This window comes from Salmo salar, chromosome 17 (genome assembly GCF_965601325.2).
Source record: "Salmo salar chromosome 17, fSalSal1, whole genome shotgun sequence".
In the NCBI taxonomy this organism is placed as follows: domain Eukaryota; kingdom Metazoa; phylum Chordata; class Actinopteri; order Salmoniformes; family Salmonidae; genus Salmo; species Salmo salar.
Window position 1 is genome coordinate 86,234,368 of NC_138307.1, and position 19,910 is coordinate 86,254,277.

Sequence of the window (19,910 nt, forward strand, 5' to 3'; positions counted from 1 at the left end):
ATATTGAGTCGTTGAAAGTGAAACAGTATATATCGAATGGAGGAAGGAACAATGTACCAGGGCAGCTGTAATTTACATTGTGATAGCAATATGTTTTGGCCGACCAAAAACAATGCCTTCATGTGTGTCATGGAATGTTGAGTCAAATATAACCTATTTTTAAAACCTGGTTTCTGAGCATAAACTGAGAATTTGATATTTTTGACTGCAAAGTAGTTATTAAAACGCTGTCAGTTCCACTTTAAACAGTCCAAGGGACACTATACAGTCAATAACACAATAGAAAAAAAAGAACGTCTATATACAGTGGGTGCAAATGGCGTGAGGAGGTAAGGCAATAAATAGGCCATAGTAGCAAGTAATTACAATTTAGTAAATTAACACTGGAATGATAGATGTGCAGATGATAATGTGCAAGTAGAAATACTGGTGTGCAAAAGAGCATAGCCAACACATCATAAACGTTCACGATTAGTTTCAAAACATGCTCATCTGTCCTTTGGTCTGATGAGTCCAAATTTGAGATTTTTAGTTCCAACCACCTTGTCTTTGTGAGACCAGAGTAGGTGACTGGATGATCTCTGCATGTATGGTTCCCACCGTGAAGCATGGAGGAGGAAGTGCAATTGTGTGGGGATGCTTTGCAGTCTGTGATTTATTTTGAATTCAAGGCACACTTAACCAGCATGGCTACCACAGCATTCTGCAGCAATACGCCGTCCCATCTGGTTTGGGCTTAGTGGGGACGATCATTTGTTTTTCAACAGGACAATGACCCAACACACCTCCAGGCTGTGTAAGGGCTATTTGACCACAGACGGAGAGTGATGGAGTGTTGCATCAGATGACCTGGCCCCCACAATCACCCCGACCTCAACCCAATTGAGATGGTTTGGGATGAGTTGGACCGCAGAGTCGAAGGAAAAGCAGCCAACAAGTGCTCAGCATATGTGGGAACTCCTTCAAGACTGTTGGAAAAGCATTCCAGGTTAAGCTGGTTGAGAGAATGCCAAGAGTGTGCAAAGCTGTCATCAAGGCATAAGGTGCATCAAGGCATAAGGTGGCTACTTTGAAGAATCTAAAATATATTTTGATTTGTTTAACACTTTTGGTTACTACATGATTCCATATGTGTTATTTCATAGTTTTGACATCTTCACTATTATTCTACAATGTAGAAAATAGTACAAATAAAGAAAAACCCTTGAATGAGCCGGTGTGTCCAAACTTTTGACTGGTACAGTATGCTTCAGTAAGATTGGATTTTTAGCATTTATAGCAATGGTTATCAACTGTACTGTAGGGATGGAACGTAAGTCTCTGGATGTTGAGGTTGTGGTGGCAGCTGCAGTGAGGTATTTGAGTGTACAAGACTTTACCTCAGAAGAGTTACAGGGTGTGTTGAGTGGTGGTGTCCCGTCCTTTCAGGCTGTTGGTCTGAAGTAGAACTAGATAGATTTAAATAGTGGATTAAGGTGGTGGGTTTTTAGTGAGTGTAGGGGTATTAATGTATTTATTTGACATTTTCAAGCCAACTATAAGGGAGTTATACTCCAGTCTAGTAGGTGGCGGTAATGCAACATGTATTGGATGCCAACCCGCCGTTAAACCTCATCGAAGAATAGCAGTGGTGGCATGCTTGAAGGTTAGCGACATATTTAACGAAATACAATAATAACTACTAGTGACACACATACTGAGTAGCAAGGTATACCATTATCGTGTAGAACATGGTAACATATCAACATTGGATATAACAAAGCCAGTCCACACGTCGCGGTGATTCCAGGTCTGTATTTGGCTGTGGACACAGTGAGCCATTTTGTTATTCAGTATGTGCTTTCCTCTGTCTGGTGCATGTTTTCACACTGATCATCAACTTTATGGTGTGTTTGTTGGCTATGATTTTTCCATTGGTTTTAAAACCATGAAGCTGTTTCATTAACGGGTTGGTTGTTTAGCTACTATGGGGGGAAATACTGGGTTTTACACAAGACGTTCAATATGGCGATTATTATTTTAATCCAAGGCCCAATATGCGCTGGGATTTCAATGCTAACTTTAAGTAACTTTTATTAAAAAAATAAATGGCCACTTTTACAAGTTTTGAACCATACAGTGTTTATTTAAATGAAAAAATACCCGAGAAGCTGGTGTTTTTGGAGGATATTGGTACGGGTGTTAGACCCGACATAACCGTTCTTCTCTCTTGTTTTGTTAGCTAGCCAACTACGGCTAACTTAGTCAGGTCAAAAACAGTAACACTAGCTACATTTGGCATTTGTTTAATCAGTTTTTCTAGTGACATTTTATTTGGATACGTCCATAACAATGAGCTAATGAGGTGCGGTTTCTCCTGGCATAGAAAATGTTCTCTCTGGTCAGGACCCCTGTTGTTCAGAGCAGCTAGCAGACAACACAACTACAATCACTTCAAACACTGGAGCCAGAAAGACTGCTGCAATTCCTTTAGTTGGACCTTCTTTTTATTTCATTTTAAATGTATTTTTATATATCCATAAAAATGATGCCAGCTGATTCATGATTTCAACTGGCTGAGAAACGCTGTCTGTCTCGTCCCAACTCCCCCGTTCATTACTATGATATGGGACAGCTGGAGGTGGAATTTGAATATTGAATCAATTTAGCAAATGTCGGAGAGACGGCAAGGTTTATACAAATCTCTGCTGTTTAAAACTAATTGTTAATCTAAAAGAAATGTGAGATAATGTCTAGATGCTTTTTATAGTGGAGATCAAGTTTATAAATTGCCTGGCTGGGCTGATGAAACAGTGGATTGCGTAGTCAGACGGAAGGTCCAACACATTTTTGGTGGGTGGCACTTGGACTATTTAAAGAGGAACTACTTTGCAGATATGAAACACACAGTGGTGGGAAAAGTACCCAATTGTTATACTTGAGTAAAAGTAAAGATTCCTTTTATAGAAAATGACTCAAGTGAAAGTCACCAAGTAAAATCCTACTTGAGTAAAAGTAAAAAAGGGTTTTGGATTTAAATATACTTAAGTATCAAAAGTTAAAGTATAACTCATTTCAAATTCCTTATATTAAGCAAACCAGACGGCACAATTCAATTTGTATTTTTATTTTTATTGACTGATAGCCAGGGGCACACCCCAACACTCAGACATAATATACAAACAAAGCATTTGTGTTTAGTGAGTCTGCCTGATCAGATGCAGTAGGGATGACAAGGGATTTTCTCTTTAAGTGCATGAATTAGATAATTTTCCTGTCCTGCTATGCATTCAAAATGCAACGAGTACTTTTGGTTGTCAGGGAAAATGTACAGAGTAGAAAATACATAATTTTCTTTAGGAATGTAGTAAAGTAAAAGTTGACAAATTTAAATAGTAAAGTACAGATACCCCCAAAAAACTACTTAAGTAAAAATACTTAAAAGTACTACTTAAGTACTTTATGCCATTGAAAACAGATAATCATAATATCAGTCAAAAATATCAAATTCACACTTTTATGCTACGAAACCAACTTCATAAGAGGTTTTATAAATAGGTTATATTTGACTTAACATTCCATGCCGTACACCAAGGCACTGTTGTCAGAATAGATAGATGCAGTTCAATACATGATTTATATAATAAACCAATACATGTCTTGGTGGTCCAGAAAATATTGCTATCATGTTGTAAATCACAGCGGACCTGGTACCATTCGGAATGCACTGTTTCTGTTTCAATGGCTCGATATTTTTTGGACAAAAACGGACAAATGTAACTACGGCTGGGAATGTCAATATGATCACCGAGAGATAGAAGCAGTTTTTCAATCTCAAGGCCATCAGACTGCTAAACAGCAATCACTAACTCAGAGAGGCTTCTGCCTACACTGAGACCCAATCACTGGACACTTTAATAAATGGATCACTAGTCACTTTATACAATGCCACTTTAATAATGTTTACATATCTTACATTACTCATATCACATGTATATACTGTATTTTATACCATCTACTGCACCTTGCCGATGCTGCTCAGCCATCGCTCATCCATGTACATATTCATGTACATGGATGCAGTAGATCATGTACATATTACATTTACATTTACATTTTAGTCATTTAGCAGACGCTCTTATCCAGAGCGACTTACAAATTGGTGCATTCACCTATAATATCCAGTGGAACAACCACTTTACAATAGTGCATCTAAATCTTTTAAGGGGGGGGTTAGAAGGATTACTTTATCCTATCCCAGGTATTCCTTGAAGAGGTGGGGTTTCAGGTGTCTCCGGAAGGTGGTGATTGACTCCGCTGTCCTGGCGTCGTGAGGGAGCTTGTTCCACCATTGGGGTGCCAGAGCAGCGAACAGTTTTGACTGGGCTGAGCGGGAACTGTGCTTCCTCAGAGGTAGGGAGGCGAGCAGGCCAGGGGTGGATGAACGGAGTGCCCTTGTTTGGGTGTAGGGCCTGATCAGAGCCTGAAGGTACGGAGGTGCCGTTCCCCTCACAGCTCCGTAGGCAAGCACCATGGTCTTGTAGCGGATGCGAGCTTCGACTGGAAGCCAGTGGAGAGAGCGGAGGAGCGGGGTGACGTGAGAGAACTTGGGAAGGTTGAACACCAGACGGGCTGCGGCGTTCTGGATGAGTTGTAGGGGTTTAATGGCACAGGCAGGGAGCCCAGCCAACAGCGAGTTGCAGTAATCCAGACGGGAGATGACAAGTGCCTGGATTAGGACCTGCGCCGCTTCCTGTGTGAGGCAGGGTCGTACTCTGCGAATGTTGTAGAGCATGAACCTACAGGATCGGGTCACCGCCTTGATGTTGGTGGAGAACGACAGGGTGTTGTCCAGGGTCACGCCAAGGCTCTTAGCACTCTGGGAGGAGGACACAAGGGAGTTGTCAACCGTGATGGCGAGATCATGGAACGGGCAGTCCTTCCCCGGGAGGAAGAGCAGCTCCGTCTTGCCGAGGTTCAGCTTGAGGTGGTGATCCGTCATCCACACTGATATGTCTGCCAGACATGCAGAGATGCGATTCGACCCCTGGTTGTCAGAAGGGGGAAAGGAGAAGATTAATTGTGTGTCATCTGCGTAGCAATGATATGAGAGACCATGTGAGGATATGACAAAGCCAAGTGACTTGGTGTATAGCGAGAATAGGAGTGGGCCAAGAACAGAGCCCTGGGGGACACCAGTGGTGAGAGCACGTGGTGCGGAGACAGATTCTCGCCACGCCACCTGGTAGGAGCGACCTGTCAGGTAGGACGCAATCCAAGCGTGCGCGGTGCCGGAGATGCCCAGCTCGGAGAGGGTGGAGAGGAGGATCTGATGGTTCACGGTATCAAAGGCAGCAGATAGGTCTAGAAGGATGAGAGCAGAGGAGAGAGAGTTAGCTTTAGCAGTGCGGAGAGCCTCCGTGACACAGAGAAGAGCAGTCTCAGTTGAATGCCCAGTCTTGAAACCTGACTGATTAGGATCAAGAAGGTCATTCTGAGAGAGATAGCAAGAGAGCTGGCCAAGCACGGCGCGTTCAAGAGTTTTGGAGAGAAAGGAAAGAAGGGATACTGGCCTGTAGTTGTTGACATCGGAGGGATCGAGTGTAGGTTTTTTCAGAAGGGGTGCAACTCTCGCTCTCTTGAAGACGGAAGGGACGTAGCCAGCGGTCAAGGATGCGTTGATGAGCGAGGTGAGGTAGGGGAGAAGGTCTCCGGAAATGGTCTGGAGAAGAGAGGAGGGGATAGGGTCAAGTGGGCAGGTTGTTGGGCGGCCGGCCGTCACAAGACGCGAGATTTCATCTGGAGAGAGAGGGGAGAAAGAGGTCAAAGCACAGGGTAGGGCAGTGTGAGCAGGACCAGCAGTGTCGTTTGACTTAGCAAACGAGGATCGGATGTCGTCAACCTTCTTTTCAAAATGGTTGACGAAGTCATCCGCAGAGAGGGAGGAGGGGGGGGGGGGGAGGGGGGAGGAGGATTCAGGAGGGAGGAGAAGGTAGCAAAGAGCTTCCTAGGGTTAGAGGCAGATGCTTGGAGTTTAGAGTGGTAGAAAGTGGCTTTAGCAGCAGAGACAGAAGAGGAAAATGTAGAGAGGAGGGAGTGAAAGGATGCCAGGTCCGCAGGGAGGCGAGTTTTCCTCCATTTCCGCTCGGCTGCCCGGAGCCCTGTTCTGTGAGCTCGCAGTGAGTCGTCGAGCCACGGAGCAGGAGGGGAGGACCGAGCCGGCCTGGAGGATAGGGGACAGAGGAAATCAAAGGATGCAGAGAGGGAGGAGAGGAGGGTTGAGGAGGCAGAATCAGGAGATAGGTTGGAGAAGGTTTGAGCAGAGGGAAGAGATGATAGGATGGAAGAGGAGAGAGTAGCGGGAGAGAGAGAGCGAAGGTTGGGACGGCGCAATACCATCCGAGTAGGGGGAGAGTGAGAAGTGTTGGATGAGAGCGAGAGGGAAAAGGATACAAGGTAGTGGTCGGAGACTTGGAGGGGAGTTGCAATGAGATTAGTGGAAGAACAGCATCTAGTAAAGATGAGGTCAAGCGTATTGCCTGCCTTGTGAGTAGGGGGGGAAGGTGAGAGGGTGAGGTCGAAAGAGGAGAGGAGTGGAAAGAAGGAGGCAGAGAGGAATGAGTCGAAGGTAGACGTGGGGAGGTTAAAGTCACCCAGAACTGTGAGAGGTGAGCCATCCTCAGGAAAGGAACTTATCAAGGCGTCAAGCTTATTGATGAACTCTCCAAGGGAACCTGGAGGGCGATAAATGATAAGGATGTTAAGCTTGAAAGGGCTGGTAACTGTGACAGCATGGAATTCAAATGAGGAGATAGACAGATGGGTCAGGGGAGAAAGAGAGAATGTCCACTTGGGAGAGATGAGGATTCCAGTGCCACCACCCCGCTGGCTCGATGCTCTAGGGGTATGCGAGAACACGTAGTCAGACGAGGAGAGAGCAGTAGGAGTAGCAGTGTTATCTGTGGTGATCCATGTTTCCGTCAGCGCCAGGAAGTCTAGGGACTGGAGGGTAGCATAGGCTGAGATGAACTCAGCCTTGTTGGCCGCAGACCGGCAGTTCCAGAGGCTGCCGGAGACCTGGAACTCCACGTGGGTCGTGCGCGCTGGGACCACCAGGTTAGAGCGGCAGCGGCCACGCGGTGTGGAGCGTTTGTATGGCCTGTGCAGAGGAGAGAGAACAGGGATAGGCAGACACATAGTAGACAAGCTACAGAAGAGGCTACGCTAATGCAAATGAGATTGGAGTGACAAGTGGACTACACGTCTCGAATGTTCAGGAAGTTAAGCTTACGTTGCAAAAATGTTATTGACTAAAATGATACAGTACTGCTGGCTGGTGGAGTAGGCTAGCTAGCAGTGGCTGCGTTGTTGACTTTGAACGTGTAGCTGGCTAGGTAACCTCGGTAGTTTCAGTACTACACCTTGTCATGATACAAAGCAACTTTGTAGCTAGCTAGCTAACATAACACTAATCAAGACGTTCCTTGTAGTGTATTTAGTTTCAACAATGCTGCTCGTCGGTAATAGTTGGCTAGGTTAGGAAAAATGGCGTCGCGGGGGACGGAAATAGCTGGCTAGCTAACCTCGATGGCTGGCTAGCTAACAATTATCAATGAACAATTATCAAGCTATGACAAAGACAACTAGGTAGCTAGCTAGGTAACACTGCACTAGTCAAATCGTTCCGTTGTGAAGTATTAGTAACTACAGCGCTGCTAGTCGGTAACGGATGGCTATCTGGCAGTGGGTTAATGATGACTAGGTGTGTTGAGTAAGTCTGGCGCCACGTCGCGGCTGGCTAGCACACCTCGATAATACTCAAACTCAAACTACACAATTATCTTAGATACAGAGACAGCACAGACAACTATGTAGCTGGCTAACTAACACTAACACCACACTAATCAAGTCGTTGCGTTGTAATGTAATAGTTTCTGCGGTGCTGCTAGTCGGTAGAAGTTGGCTAGCTAACAGTGATGACTAGCTAGCTAGCAGCTAGCAGTGTTGACTACGTTAGGAGGACGAAGATAGCTAGCCTCGATAATTACTCAGTTACTCTAAACTACACAATTATCTTTGATACAAAGACGGCTATGTAGCTAGCTAAGAAGAATTGCTCAGATCAAACAAATCAAGCCGTTGTAATGTAGCGAAGTGGAATATTACCTGTGGAGCGAAGCGTGGTGCGACTGCTCGCTCCAAACCTTTAGATTTGTGTGTATTAGGTAGTTGTTGGGGAATTGTTAGATATTACTGCACTGTTGGAGCTAGAAGAACATGCATTTTGCTACACTCGCATTAACATCTGCTAACCATGTGTATGTGACCAATAAAATTTGATTCAAACTAGTAAGGCCAAGGCCCATGATCACAAGTCAGTTAAAATGTGGCTGATAGGCTAGCGAATCTATCTATGTAGCAAGCTAAAACACAGAGACTGAACTTAGCTAGATAGCTAGCTGCTAGGAGGATGTCATCGGAGGAGTGGGTGAGTGACTGAATTTTCCGGTGGCTACAGAGATATGGATGCAGGTGTCATTTGGTTAGCTAGCAAGACATGTTAATCGCTTCGCTATTCTGAAATTGAACGACTGTTATCCAGTTAGCATATCTCTTGCGTTTTACAAATTCACTCTGATTATCTACTTCGATTTCAGAGCACTCTCGTCTGAGCGTGCCAGAGCGCTGAATAACTGATGATACCAACGTGCAACACCTGCTGAATATGACTGGTGTCAGTAAATGTAGGCAAAGAAAGGAAGTTAGTAAAAAAAATGCTGCATAACATGTAAACAACCTAACCAGGTCTGCTAGGGGGAGTCAAATGATCAGAGTGAGGTGTTCTCTCATTATGTGTCTGGAAGTAGCTAGCAAGCCAACTTTAGCTTGGGTGTTTGGTTGGGACAAGCATGCACTGTTGGAAGGCAAGCTGCAGAAAGGCGAGGAGGCTACAATTCTCTATTGCTTATCAGTGCAAATTGTTTTTAGTATTTATTTATTTTTCTCCCCGATTTCGTGGTGTCCAATTGGTAGTTACAGTCTTGTCCCATCGCTGCAACTCCCGTACAGACACGGGAGAGTCGAAGGTCGAGAGCCATGGCGCACAATGCCCGCTTAACCCGGAAGCTAGCCGCACCAAAGTGACGGAGGAAACACCGTACACCTGGTGACTGTGTCAGCGTGCACTACGCCCGCACCGCCACAGGAGTTGCTAGAGCGCGATGGGACAAGAACATCCCTGCCGGCCAAACCCTCCCCTAACCCGGCCAATTGTACGCCGCCCCATGGGTGTCCCGGTCGCGGCCGTCTGCGACAGAGCCTGGACTCGAACCCAGAATCTCTAGTGGCACATCTAGCCTTAGACCACTCAGGAGGCCCTAACAGTGCAATTTTGATGGCAAACTAGCTAAAAAACACTTTGAGAGGGTTTTACGCTAATCTTGCTTTGTTGACTAGCATTAGATGTTGATCTTGTTGATGTGTGTGTATATAGTGAAAAGATGGCCTACCTTGTCATGATTGTTTGATCAACAGGACTGTGAAGTTCCCAAAATGTAAGAGGACTCCCTGGTATTTGCAGAAATCCATTCAGGTGTATTTTGTGGCTTTTGGGGAATGTGTTCTATTGATCTAAAGTCGCTCTGTTGCTACTTCCTGTAAACACACAATCCAGTTCATAGTGAATGATGACAGGCCCTACTGCCTGTTAACACACAATCCAGTTCATAGTGAATGATGGCAGGCCCTACTGCCTGTAAACACACAGTCCAGTTCATAGTGAATGATGGCAGGCCTGTGTGCAAATGGCATGTTTGTATATAGTCCTACTGTAGTTCTGATTGGCTATGGTGCACCAGTCTGCATAGACTCTGGTCCTGGACAAGAAAGATGGTTTATTTACTGCAGTGTCTATTAAATTGTCCATACGCAAGGCCACTTTCCCACTCTATATTGCTATGGAATTTTCGCAAATGCCCAAACATTCATGAAAATGTGAAAATGGCCATATGACCAAGCGCTCGCTTGTCAGATATTCATGGGTTGTATATGAACAGATTTTAATAAGATTTCATGTTGCTAAAATGCAGTCAGTTCCACTTTAAACCCAGGAAACAGCCATTCACCAGCTTTTCAAGCTTAATAATGTCAAAATATATATGGGAATTAGCTTCCAAAGAATGGAGTTTCTCTGGGCAACTATCATCATTACTGCCGTCACGACCTTTATGTACTTCCAAATAAGGTCTGAATAAAAAGATGCAAGCAACTGAAAAAATGCCTTTTCTGGAAAGAATCTATATTACATTCTGGGTAGAGCACGTGGAATATTATTACGTTCTGGGTAGAGCACGTGGAATATTATTAAGTTCTGGGTAGGGCAGGTGGAATATTATTACGTTCTGGGTAGAGCAGGTGGAATATTATTACGTTCTGGGTAGAGCAGGTGGAATATTTTTACGTTCTTGGTAGAGCAGGTAGAATATTTTTACGTTCTGGGAAGGGCAGGTGGAATATTTTTTACGTTCTGGGAAGGGCAGGTGGAATATTTTTTACGTTCTGGGTAGGGCAGGTGGAATATTTTTACGTTCTGGGTAGAGCAGGTTTATACAACCAATTTAGATTTTATGTTCCTATACTGTTGTAGGTGATAAAACGGAGATCTTCTTTAATTAGGAGATGCTCATGCCTCTGCTCTACCATTAGGAATCGTTGTCACAAAGGTCGACAAGCTTAGGGCCAAAATAAGCTCGTAGAAACTTATTGGGCTTTTTCTTTTTTGATAGATTTTGTCAAGAGTGAAACCTCTTGCTCTGTGTTTGTTCCTCTCTGGATATAATCAATGACCTTTCCATCTGCTGGATCAGCCAATCTGCGCGTGGCAGTAAAAAGGGATTTTATTGGAGGTGCAGAAAAGGTGGATTTGATGCTTATTTCGACGTTAAGTTCGACAAGCTGTTAAATGGCTGCTTCTTGGGCTTAACAGAGAATGACTGTATTCAACGTCTCCTGTAAGCCCAGATTCTTGTTCAGTTTAGAGTGTTGACAACATGTAAACTATATTTCGTCTCTGATGTTTATTGAAAATATATACATCTGCACTTGTTGTGTCAAATACATCGTTACAGTTGTTGGCAAGGTAGCGGGTGAATTTTAGCCATATTAGCGTAGGTCAGACATCAGTCAGAACACCTCAAAACAAGACGTGGCATCGAGAAGAAGATGAAACTAGCTGAAACGAGCCACCTACGATTCCCTACATGCCAGCTTCCTGTCGTTGTTGCTAGCTATCTGGCCAACCAGAATCACAACACAGATTTCTGCCCCATTTGAAGCGATCATGTTTTGTGACGTTGTCAGCTAACCCGTCTATAGAAGTTGTTTATTTTTTGAGGACATATTTGTAACTAATATTTGCTGCTTCTCTTTCCTCTTGTATTTCAGCTAGCTATGGCCAGCCTGTCCAACTACGCTGTGCGTATGGCACGTCTCAGCGCACGTATCTTTGGGGGTGTGGCGCGTCCGACGGACAACAAGTCCATGAAGGTGGTCCAGCTGTTCAAGGAGCCGCCCATGGCCCAGAAAAAGGAGGTGTACGACTGGTACCCTCAACACAAGATCTACTATGCCCTTACACAGAAGCTACGGTACATGGGACTCTTCAGGTAGACATGACGTGACGATGGGCTGAATAGATCCATAGGCCTATTCATGGGAAAGGGATCTGGGTTCTTTTGGCATGTCTGTGTTTGGCATTGTGTAATAATGTATACAGCCCTACTCTAGCCAGAACCACTTCTAGAGGCTTTAGAAGGTCCTTCTGGCTAACCACAGACAGTGAAATTACAGTCTTCTAGACCCTGTTTGTCTCTGTGTTCTAACCAGACAGTTTTCTAGACCCTGTTTGTCTCTGTGTTCTAACCAGACAGTTTTCTAGACCCTGTTTGTCTCTGTGTTCTAACCAGACAGTTTTCTAGACCCTGTTTGTCTCTGTGTTCTAACCAGACAGTTTTCTAGAACCTGTTTGTCTCTGTGTTCTAACCAGACAGTTTTCTAGACCCTGTTTGTCTCTGTGTTCTAACCAGACAGTTTTCTAGACCCTGTTTGTCTCTGTGCTCTAACCAGACAGTTTTCTAGACCCTGTTTGTCTCTGTGCTCTAACCAGACAGTTTTCTAGACCCTGTTTGTCTCTGTGTTCTAACCAGACAGTTTTCTAGACCCTGTTTGTCTCTGTGTTCTAACCAGACAGTTTTCTAGACCCTGTTTGTCTCTGTGTTCTAACCTGACAGTCTTCTAGACCCTGTTTGTGTTCCAACCAGACAGTTTTCTAGACCCTGTTTGTCTCTGTGTTCTAACCAGACAGTTTTCTAGACCCTGTTTGTCTCTGTGTTCTAACCTGACAGTCTTCTAGACCCTGTTTGTGTTCCAACCAGACAGTTTTCTAGACCCTGTTTGTCTCTGTGTTCTAACCAGACAGTTTTGTAGACCCTGTTTGTCTCTGTGTTCTAACCAGACAGTTTTCTAGAACCTGTTTGTCTCTGTGCTCTAACCAGACAGTTTTCTAGAACCTGTTTGTCTCTGTGCTCTAACCAGACAGTTTTCTAGACCCTGTTTGTCTCTGTGTTCTAACCAGACAGTTTTCTAGACCCTGTTTGTCTCTGTGTTCTAACCAGACAGTTTTCTAGACCCTGTTTGTCTCTGTGTTCTAACCAGACAGTTTTCTAGAACCTGTTTGTCTCTGTGTTCTAACCAGACAGTTTTCTAGACCCTGTTTGTCTCTGTGTTCTAACCAGACAGTTTTCTAGACCCTGTTTGTCTCTGTGCTCTAACCAGACAGTTTTCTAGACCCTGTTTGTCTCTGTGCTCTAACCAGACAGTTTTCTAGACCCTGTTTGTCTCTGTGTTCTAACCAGACAGTTTTCTAGACCCTGTTTGTCTCTGTGTTCTAACCAGACAGTTTTCTAGACCCTGTTTGTCTCTGTGTTCTAACCAGACAGTTTTCTAGAACCTGTTTGTCTCTGTGTTCTAACCAGACAGTTTTCTAGACCCTGTTTGTCTCTGTGTTCTAACCAGACAGTTTTCTAGACCCTGTTTGTCTCTGTTCTTCTGAACACGTCCTTTTAGTTTATTACTAATGCTGCTTACCTCAGTAACACCATTTCCTCCCTGTTTCCCCACCAGAGATGAGCACGAGGACTTCAAGGAGGAGATGCGGCGGTTGAGGAAACTACGAGGCAAGGGGAAACCCAAGAAGGGCGAAGGAAAGAGAGCCACCAAGAAGAAATAAGCACTTCCTTTCCCTGTCATATAGGACCTATGGCTAAACCCAGCCTTTCCCTGTCATATAGAACCTATGGGTAAACCCAGCCTTTCCCTGTCATATAGGACCTATGGGTAAACCCAGCCTTTCCCTGTCATATAGGACCTATGGCTAAACCCAGCCTTTCCCTGTCATATAGGACCTATGGCTAAACCCAGCCTTTCCCTGTCATATAGAACCTATGGCTAAACCCAGCCTTTCCCTGTCATATAGAACCTATGGGTAAACCCAGCCTTTCCCTGTCATATAGGACCTATGGGTAAACCCAGCCTTGCCCTGTCATATAGGACCTATGGCTAAACCCAGCCTTTCCCTGTCATATAGAACCTATGGGTAAACCCAGCCTTTCCCTGTCATATAGGACCTATGGGGGAATCACAACAGGCCTCGTTTGCTTTGGGACACCAGAGGAATGGCCTCCCTAACTGTGTTCACATCGGTAACATGTGACCCCACTCAGGATGTTCATATTAAATGGACCCTTGTAACAGCTGATGATGATGATGATGATGTGTTGAGAGGATCCTTTCATATCCCATCACAGAACATCCTGTCTGACAAGTGACCAGTCTTTGATCGCTGTGTGTTTGGTACATAAAACATTTCTGTTCATTGCTTTACAAGATGTTTCATTTAGGTTTCAATTGTATCCGCGTTGTTAGCAGCTTTCCGTTCTCATACCATCTGTACAGTGAATAGGTGAAGGAGACCTGGAGGGCATCAGTACATGTCATTGTGATGCTAGTATGTTCCTATTGGCTGAGCCAAAGCTGCTGATTTTACATCTGTTCTGAGTAACACCAGGTGTCATGAATACAATACTGTCAACAAATCTGCTGAGATGTGTAGGAGGACTCTCTCCATTTTGTGACTGGTTTATTGCCATGTAAGTACTGTGCTATACAATGTTGTTAATAGTGACTTAGTGTAACTACAGGAAACCCATTAAAACCTGTTCTGACCTGATCCCTTGATGACTTGATGCCCAGGGCCCAGTTTTTCAAAAGTGATCTGTATTTCTCCTATCGGATAGGACTGAGTAGATAGAAATAGAATGTCTGAATCCTTGACTTGAATGGAGACTCTGGTTCTATTCATTATATTTCTATGTATTTAGTCTGACAGGAGAAACTCATAACTGTTGAAAAACTAGTCTCAGAGGGTGGTTGGATTTGGATGTCACTCAATACGTGGATATGTTTTAATGTTGCTGCTACACACACCGTTCATAAAGCCATGTGTGTGTTCAGATCACCTTGATACACATGTTAACTGGTGTAGTGGGTCTTGTCCAGAGACTGACTGGTTACGTCCAACAATGCCACCATATTCCCTATGTAGTGCACTACTTTAGACCAGAGCCCTATTCCCTATGTAGTGCACTACTTTAGACCAGAGCCCTATTCCCTATGTAGTGCACTACTTTAGACCAGAGCCTATTCCCTATGTAGTGCATTACTATAGACCAGAGCCCTATTCCCTATATAGTGCACTACTTTAGACCAGAGCCCTATTCCCTATGTAGTGCACTACTTTAGACCAGAACCCTATTCCCTATATAGTGCACTACTTTAGACCAGAGCCCTATGTAGTGAACTAATTTAGACCAGAGCCCTATTCCCTATATAGTGCACTACTTTAGACCAGAGCCCTATTCCCTATGTAGTGCACTACTTTAGACCAGAGCCCTATTCCCTATATAGTGCACTACTTTAGACCAGAGCCCTATTCCCTATATAGTGCACTACTTTAGACCAGAGCCCTATTCCCTATATAGTGCACTACTATAGACCAGAGCCCTATTCCCTATATAGTGCACTACTTTAGACCAGAGCCCTATTCCCTATGTAGTGCACTACTTTAGACCAGAGCCCTATTCCCTACATAGTGCACTACTTTAGACCAGAGCCCTATTCCCTATGTAGTGCACTACTTTAGACCAGAGCCCTATTCCCTGTGTTGTGCACCACTTTAGACCAGAGCCCTATTCCCTATGTAGTGCACTACTTTAGACCAGAGCCCTATTCCCTGTGTTGTGCACCACTTTAGACCAGAGCCCTATTCCCTATATAGTGCACTACTATAGACCAGAGCCCTATTCCCTATGTAGTGCACTACTTTAGACCAGAGCCCTATTCCCTATATAGTGCACTACTTTAGACCAGAGCCCTATTCCCTATGTAGTGCACTACTTTAGACCAGAGCCCTATTCCCTGTGTTGTGCACCACATTAGACCAGAGCCCTATTCCCTATATAGTGCACTACTATAGACCAGAGCCCTATTCCCTATATAGTGCACTACTTTAGACCAGAGCCCTATTCCCTATATAGTGCACTACTTTAGACCAGAGCCCTATTCCCTACATAGTGCACTACTTTAGACCAGAGCCCTATTCCCTATGTAGTGCACTACTTTAGACCAGAGCCCTATTCCCTGTGTTGTGCACCACTTTAGACCAGAGCCCTATTCCCTATGTAGTGCACTACTTTAGACCAGAGCCCTATTCCCTGTGTTGTGCACCACTTTAGACCAGAGCCCTATTCCCTATATAGTGCACTACTATAGACCAGAGCCCTATTCCCTATGTAGTGCACTACTTTAGACCAGAGCCCTATTCCCTATATAGTGCACTACTTTAGACCAGAGCCCTATTCCCTATGTAGTGCACTACTTTAGACCAGAGCCCTATTCCCTGTGTTGTGCACCACATTAGACCAGAGCCCTATTCCCTATATAGTGCACTACTATAGACCAGAGCCCTATTCCCTATATAGTGCACTACTTTAGACCAGAGCCCTATTCCCTATATAGTGCACTACTTTAGACCAGAGCCCTATTCCCTATATAGTGCACTACTTTAGACCAGAGCCCTATTCCCTATATAGTGCACTACTATAGACCAGAGCCCTATTCCCTATATAGTACACTACTATAGACCAGAGCCCTATTCCCTATATAGTGCACTACTATAGACCAGAGCCCTATTCCCTATATAGTGCACTACTATAGACCAGAGCCCTATTCGCTATATAGTGCACTACTATAGACCAGAGCCCTATTCCCTATATAGTACACTACTATAGACCAGAGCCCTATTCCCTATATAGTGTACTACTATAGACCAGAGCCCTATTCCCTATATAGTGCCCTACTTTAGACCAGAGCCCTATTCCCTATATAGTGCACTACTATAGACCAGAGCCCTATTCCCTATATAGTGCACTACTATAGACCAGAGCCCTATTCCCTATATAGTGCACTACTATAGACCAGAGCCCTATTCCCTATATAGTGCACTACTATAGACCAGAGCACTATTCCCTATATAGTACACTACTGTAGACCAGAGCCCTATTCCCTATATAGTACACTACTATAGACCAGAGCCCTATTCCCTATATAGTGTACTACTATAGACAGAGCCCTATTCCCTATATAGTGCACTACTATAGACCAGAGCCCTATTCCCTATATAGTGCACTACTATAGACCAGAGCCCTATTCCCTATATAGTACACTACTATAGACCAGAGCCCTATTCCCTATATAGTGCACTACTATAGACAGAGCCCTATTCCCTATATAGTGCACTACTATAGACCAGAGCCCTATTCCCTATATAGTGCACTACTATAGACCAGAGCCCTATTCCCTATATAGTACACTACTATAGACCAGAGCCCTATTCCCTATATAGTGTACTACTATAGACCAGGGCCCTATTCCCTATATAGTGTACTACTATAGACCAGAGCCCTATTCCCTATATAGTGCACTACTTTAGACCAGAGCCCTATTCCCTATATAGTGTACTACTATAGACCAGAGACCTATTCCCTATATAGTACACTACTATAGACCAGAGCCCTATTCCCTATATAGTGCACTACTATAGACCAGAGCCCTATTCCCTATATAGTGCACTACTATAGACCAGAGCCCTATTCCCTATATAGTGTACTACTATAGACCAGAGCCCTATTCCCTATATAGTGTACTACTATAGACCAGAGCCCTATTCCCTATATAGTACACTACTATAGACCAGAGCCCTATTCCCTATATAGTACACTACTATAGACCAGAGCCCTATTCCCTATATAGTGCACTACTATAGACCAGAGCCCTATTCCCTATATAGTACACTACTATAGACCAGAGCCCTATTCCCTATATAGTGCACTACTATAGACCAGAGCCCTATTCCCTATATAGTACACTACTATAGACCAGAGCCCTATTCCCTATATAGTGCACTACTATAGACCAGAACCCTATTCCCTATATAGTGCACTACTATAGACCAGAGCCCTATTCCCTATATAGTGCACTACTATAGACCAGAGCCCTATTCGCTATATAGTGCACTACTATAGACCAGAGCCCTATTCCCTATATAGTACACTACTATAGACCAGAGCCCTATTCCCTATATAGTGTACTACTATAGACCAGAGCCCTATTCCCTATATAGTGCCCTACTTTAGACCAGAGCCCTATTCCCTATATAGTGCACTACTATAGACCAGAGCCCTATTCCCTATATAGTGCACTACTATAGACCAGAGCCCTATTCCCTATATAGTGCACTACTATAGACCAGAGCCCTATTCCCTATATAGTGCACTACTATAGACCAGAGCACTATTCCCTATATAGTACACTACTGTAGACCAGAGCCCTATTCCCTATATAGTACACTACTATAGACCAGAGCCCTATTCCCTATATAGTGTACTACTATAGACAGAGCCCTATTCCCTATATAGTGCACTACTATAGACCAGAGCCCTATTCCCTATATAGTGCACTACTATAGACCAGAGCCCTATTCCCTATATAGTACACTACTATAGACCAGAGCCCTATTCCCTATATAGTGTACTACTATAGACAGAGCCCTATTCCCTATATAGTGCACTACTATAGACCAGAGCCCTATTCCCTATATAGTGCACTACTATAGACCAGAGCCCTATTCCCTATATAGTGCACTACTATAGACCAGAGCCCTTCTCTCTCTCTCTGAACCATAATCTTGTGTAATTTGTTCAGCTGCTTGATTATTATGTCCACGATAAAACATTTAACATAACCCCAATGATAGGTTTCAGTCCGTGAATGTAGGACTTGACTTGTAAGATGTGTTGTTTTTGACTATGTTCCCCGCTGGTGTGCACTCAGCATGGTGTGTCGTAGGGTCAAAGGAGAGATGAGGAGATGCAGCCCTTGTACACTGAACAAAAATATAAACGCAACATGTAAGGTGTTGGTTCCATGAGCTGAAATAAAAGATCCCAGAAATGTTCCATATGCACAAAAAGCTTATTTCTCTCCAATGCTAGACTCAAATGTGTTTACATCCCTGTTAGTGAGCAGTTCTCCTTTACCGAGATTACACATCTACCTGACAGGAGTGGCATATCAAGAAGCTGATTAAACAGAATGATCGTTACACAGGTGCACCTTGTGCTGGGGACAATGAAAGGCCACTCTTAAATGTGCAGTTTTGTTACACAACAATGCCACAGATATCTCAACTTTTGAGGGAGCGTGTAATTGGCATGTTGACTGTTGGAATGTCCACCAGAGCTGTTGCCAGAGAATTTAATGTGTATTTCTCTACCATAAGCCACCTCCAATGTCGTTTTTAAAGAATTTGGCAGTACGTCCAACCGGCCTCGCAATGCACAACCACGTGTATGGTGTTGTGTGTGCAAGCGGTTTGCTGATGTCCAACCGGCCTCGCAATGCACAACCACGTGTATGGTGTTGTGTGTGCAAGCGGTTTGCTGATGTCAACCTTGTGAACAGAGTGCCCAAGGTGCTGGTTGGGTTATGGTATGTGTAGGTATAAGCTACGGACAGTGAAAACAATAGCATTTTATCAATGCCAATTTAAATGCACAGAGATTCCGTGACAAAATCCTGAGGCCCATTGTCATGCCATTCATCCTCCTCCATCACCTCATGTCTCAGCATGATAATGCACGGCCCCATGTCGCTAGGATCTGTACACAATTCCTGGAAGCTGAAAATGTCCCAGTTCTTCCATGGCCTGCATACTCACCAGACATGACACCCGTTGAGCATGTTTGGGATGCCCTGGATCGACGTGTACGACAGCGTGTTCCAGTTCCCGCCAATATCCAGTAATTTCACACAGCCGTTGAAGAGGAGTGAGACAACATTCCAACAGGCCGCAATCAACAACCTGATCAACTCTATGTGAAGGAGATGTGTCGTGCTGCATGAGGCAAATGGTGGCTGACTGACTGGTTTTCTGATCCACACCCCTACCTTTTATTTTTTAAAGGTTTCTGTGACCAACAGATGCATATCTTTATTCCTAGTCATGAAATTGATAGATTAGGTCCTAATTAATTTATTTCAATTGACTGATTTCCTTACATGAACTGAAACTCAGTAAAATCTTTGAAATTGTTGCATGTTGCGTTTATATTTTTGTTCAGTATAATTGTAATAGTTGACTTGCCTACAGATTAAACCTGCAGTTTGGTTTAGACCAGAGATTCAGATAAAATGAAGAGATACCTACTGTACGTCTCCACCCTGACAATTGAAACTGTTGTCCATAGGGCGGGAAAGAC

At 44.1% G+C, this 19,910-nt stretch overlaps 1 protein-coding gene across 2 annotated transcripts; it reads left to right on the forward strand.

Moving 5' to 3' along the window:
* The first annotated feature begins 1,585 nt into the window (after nt 1-1,585).
* Nucleotides 1,586-18,608, forward strand: LOC145850206 (small ribosomal subunit protein mS33). 2 transcript variants are annotated; one of them, XM_082964347.1, is made up of 3 exons: nt 1,586-1,789; nt 11,422-11,624; nt 13,159-18,608. In XM_082964347.1, exons 2-3 carry the CDS (start codon nt 11,428-11,430, stop codon nt 13,262-13,264), a joined length of 303 nt encoding a protein of 100 aa, XP_082820473.1. In that variant the 5' UTR covers nt 1,586-1,789; nt 11,422-11,427; the 3' UTR covers nt 13,265-18,608. The 2 variants fall into 2 exon arrangements, with proteins under 2 accessions (XP_082820473.1, XP_082820472.1); XM_082964346.1 differs by having other exon boundaries at nt 1,590-1,789; nt 11,422-11,642.
* Nucleotides 18,609-19,910: the final 1,302 nt, after the last annotated feature.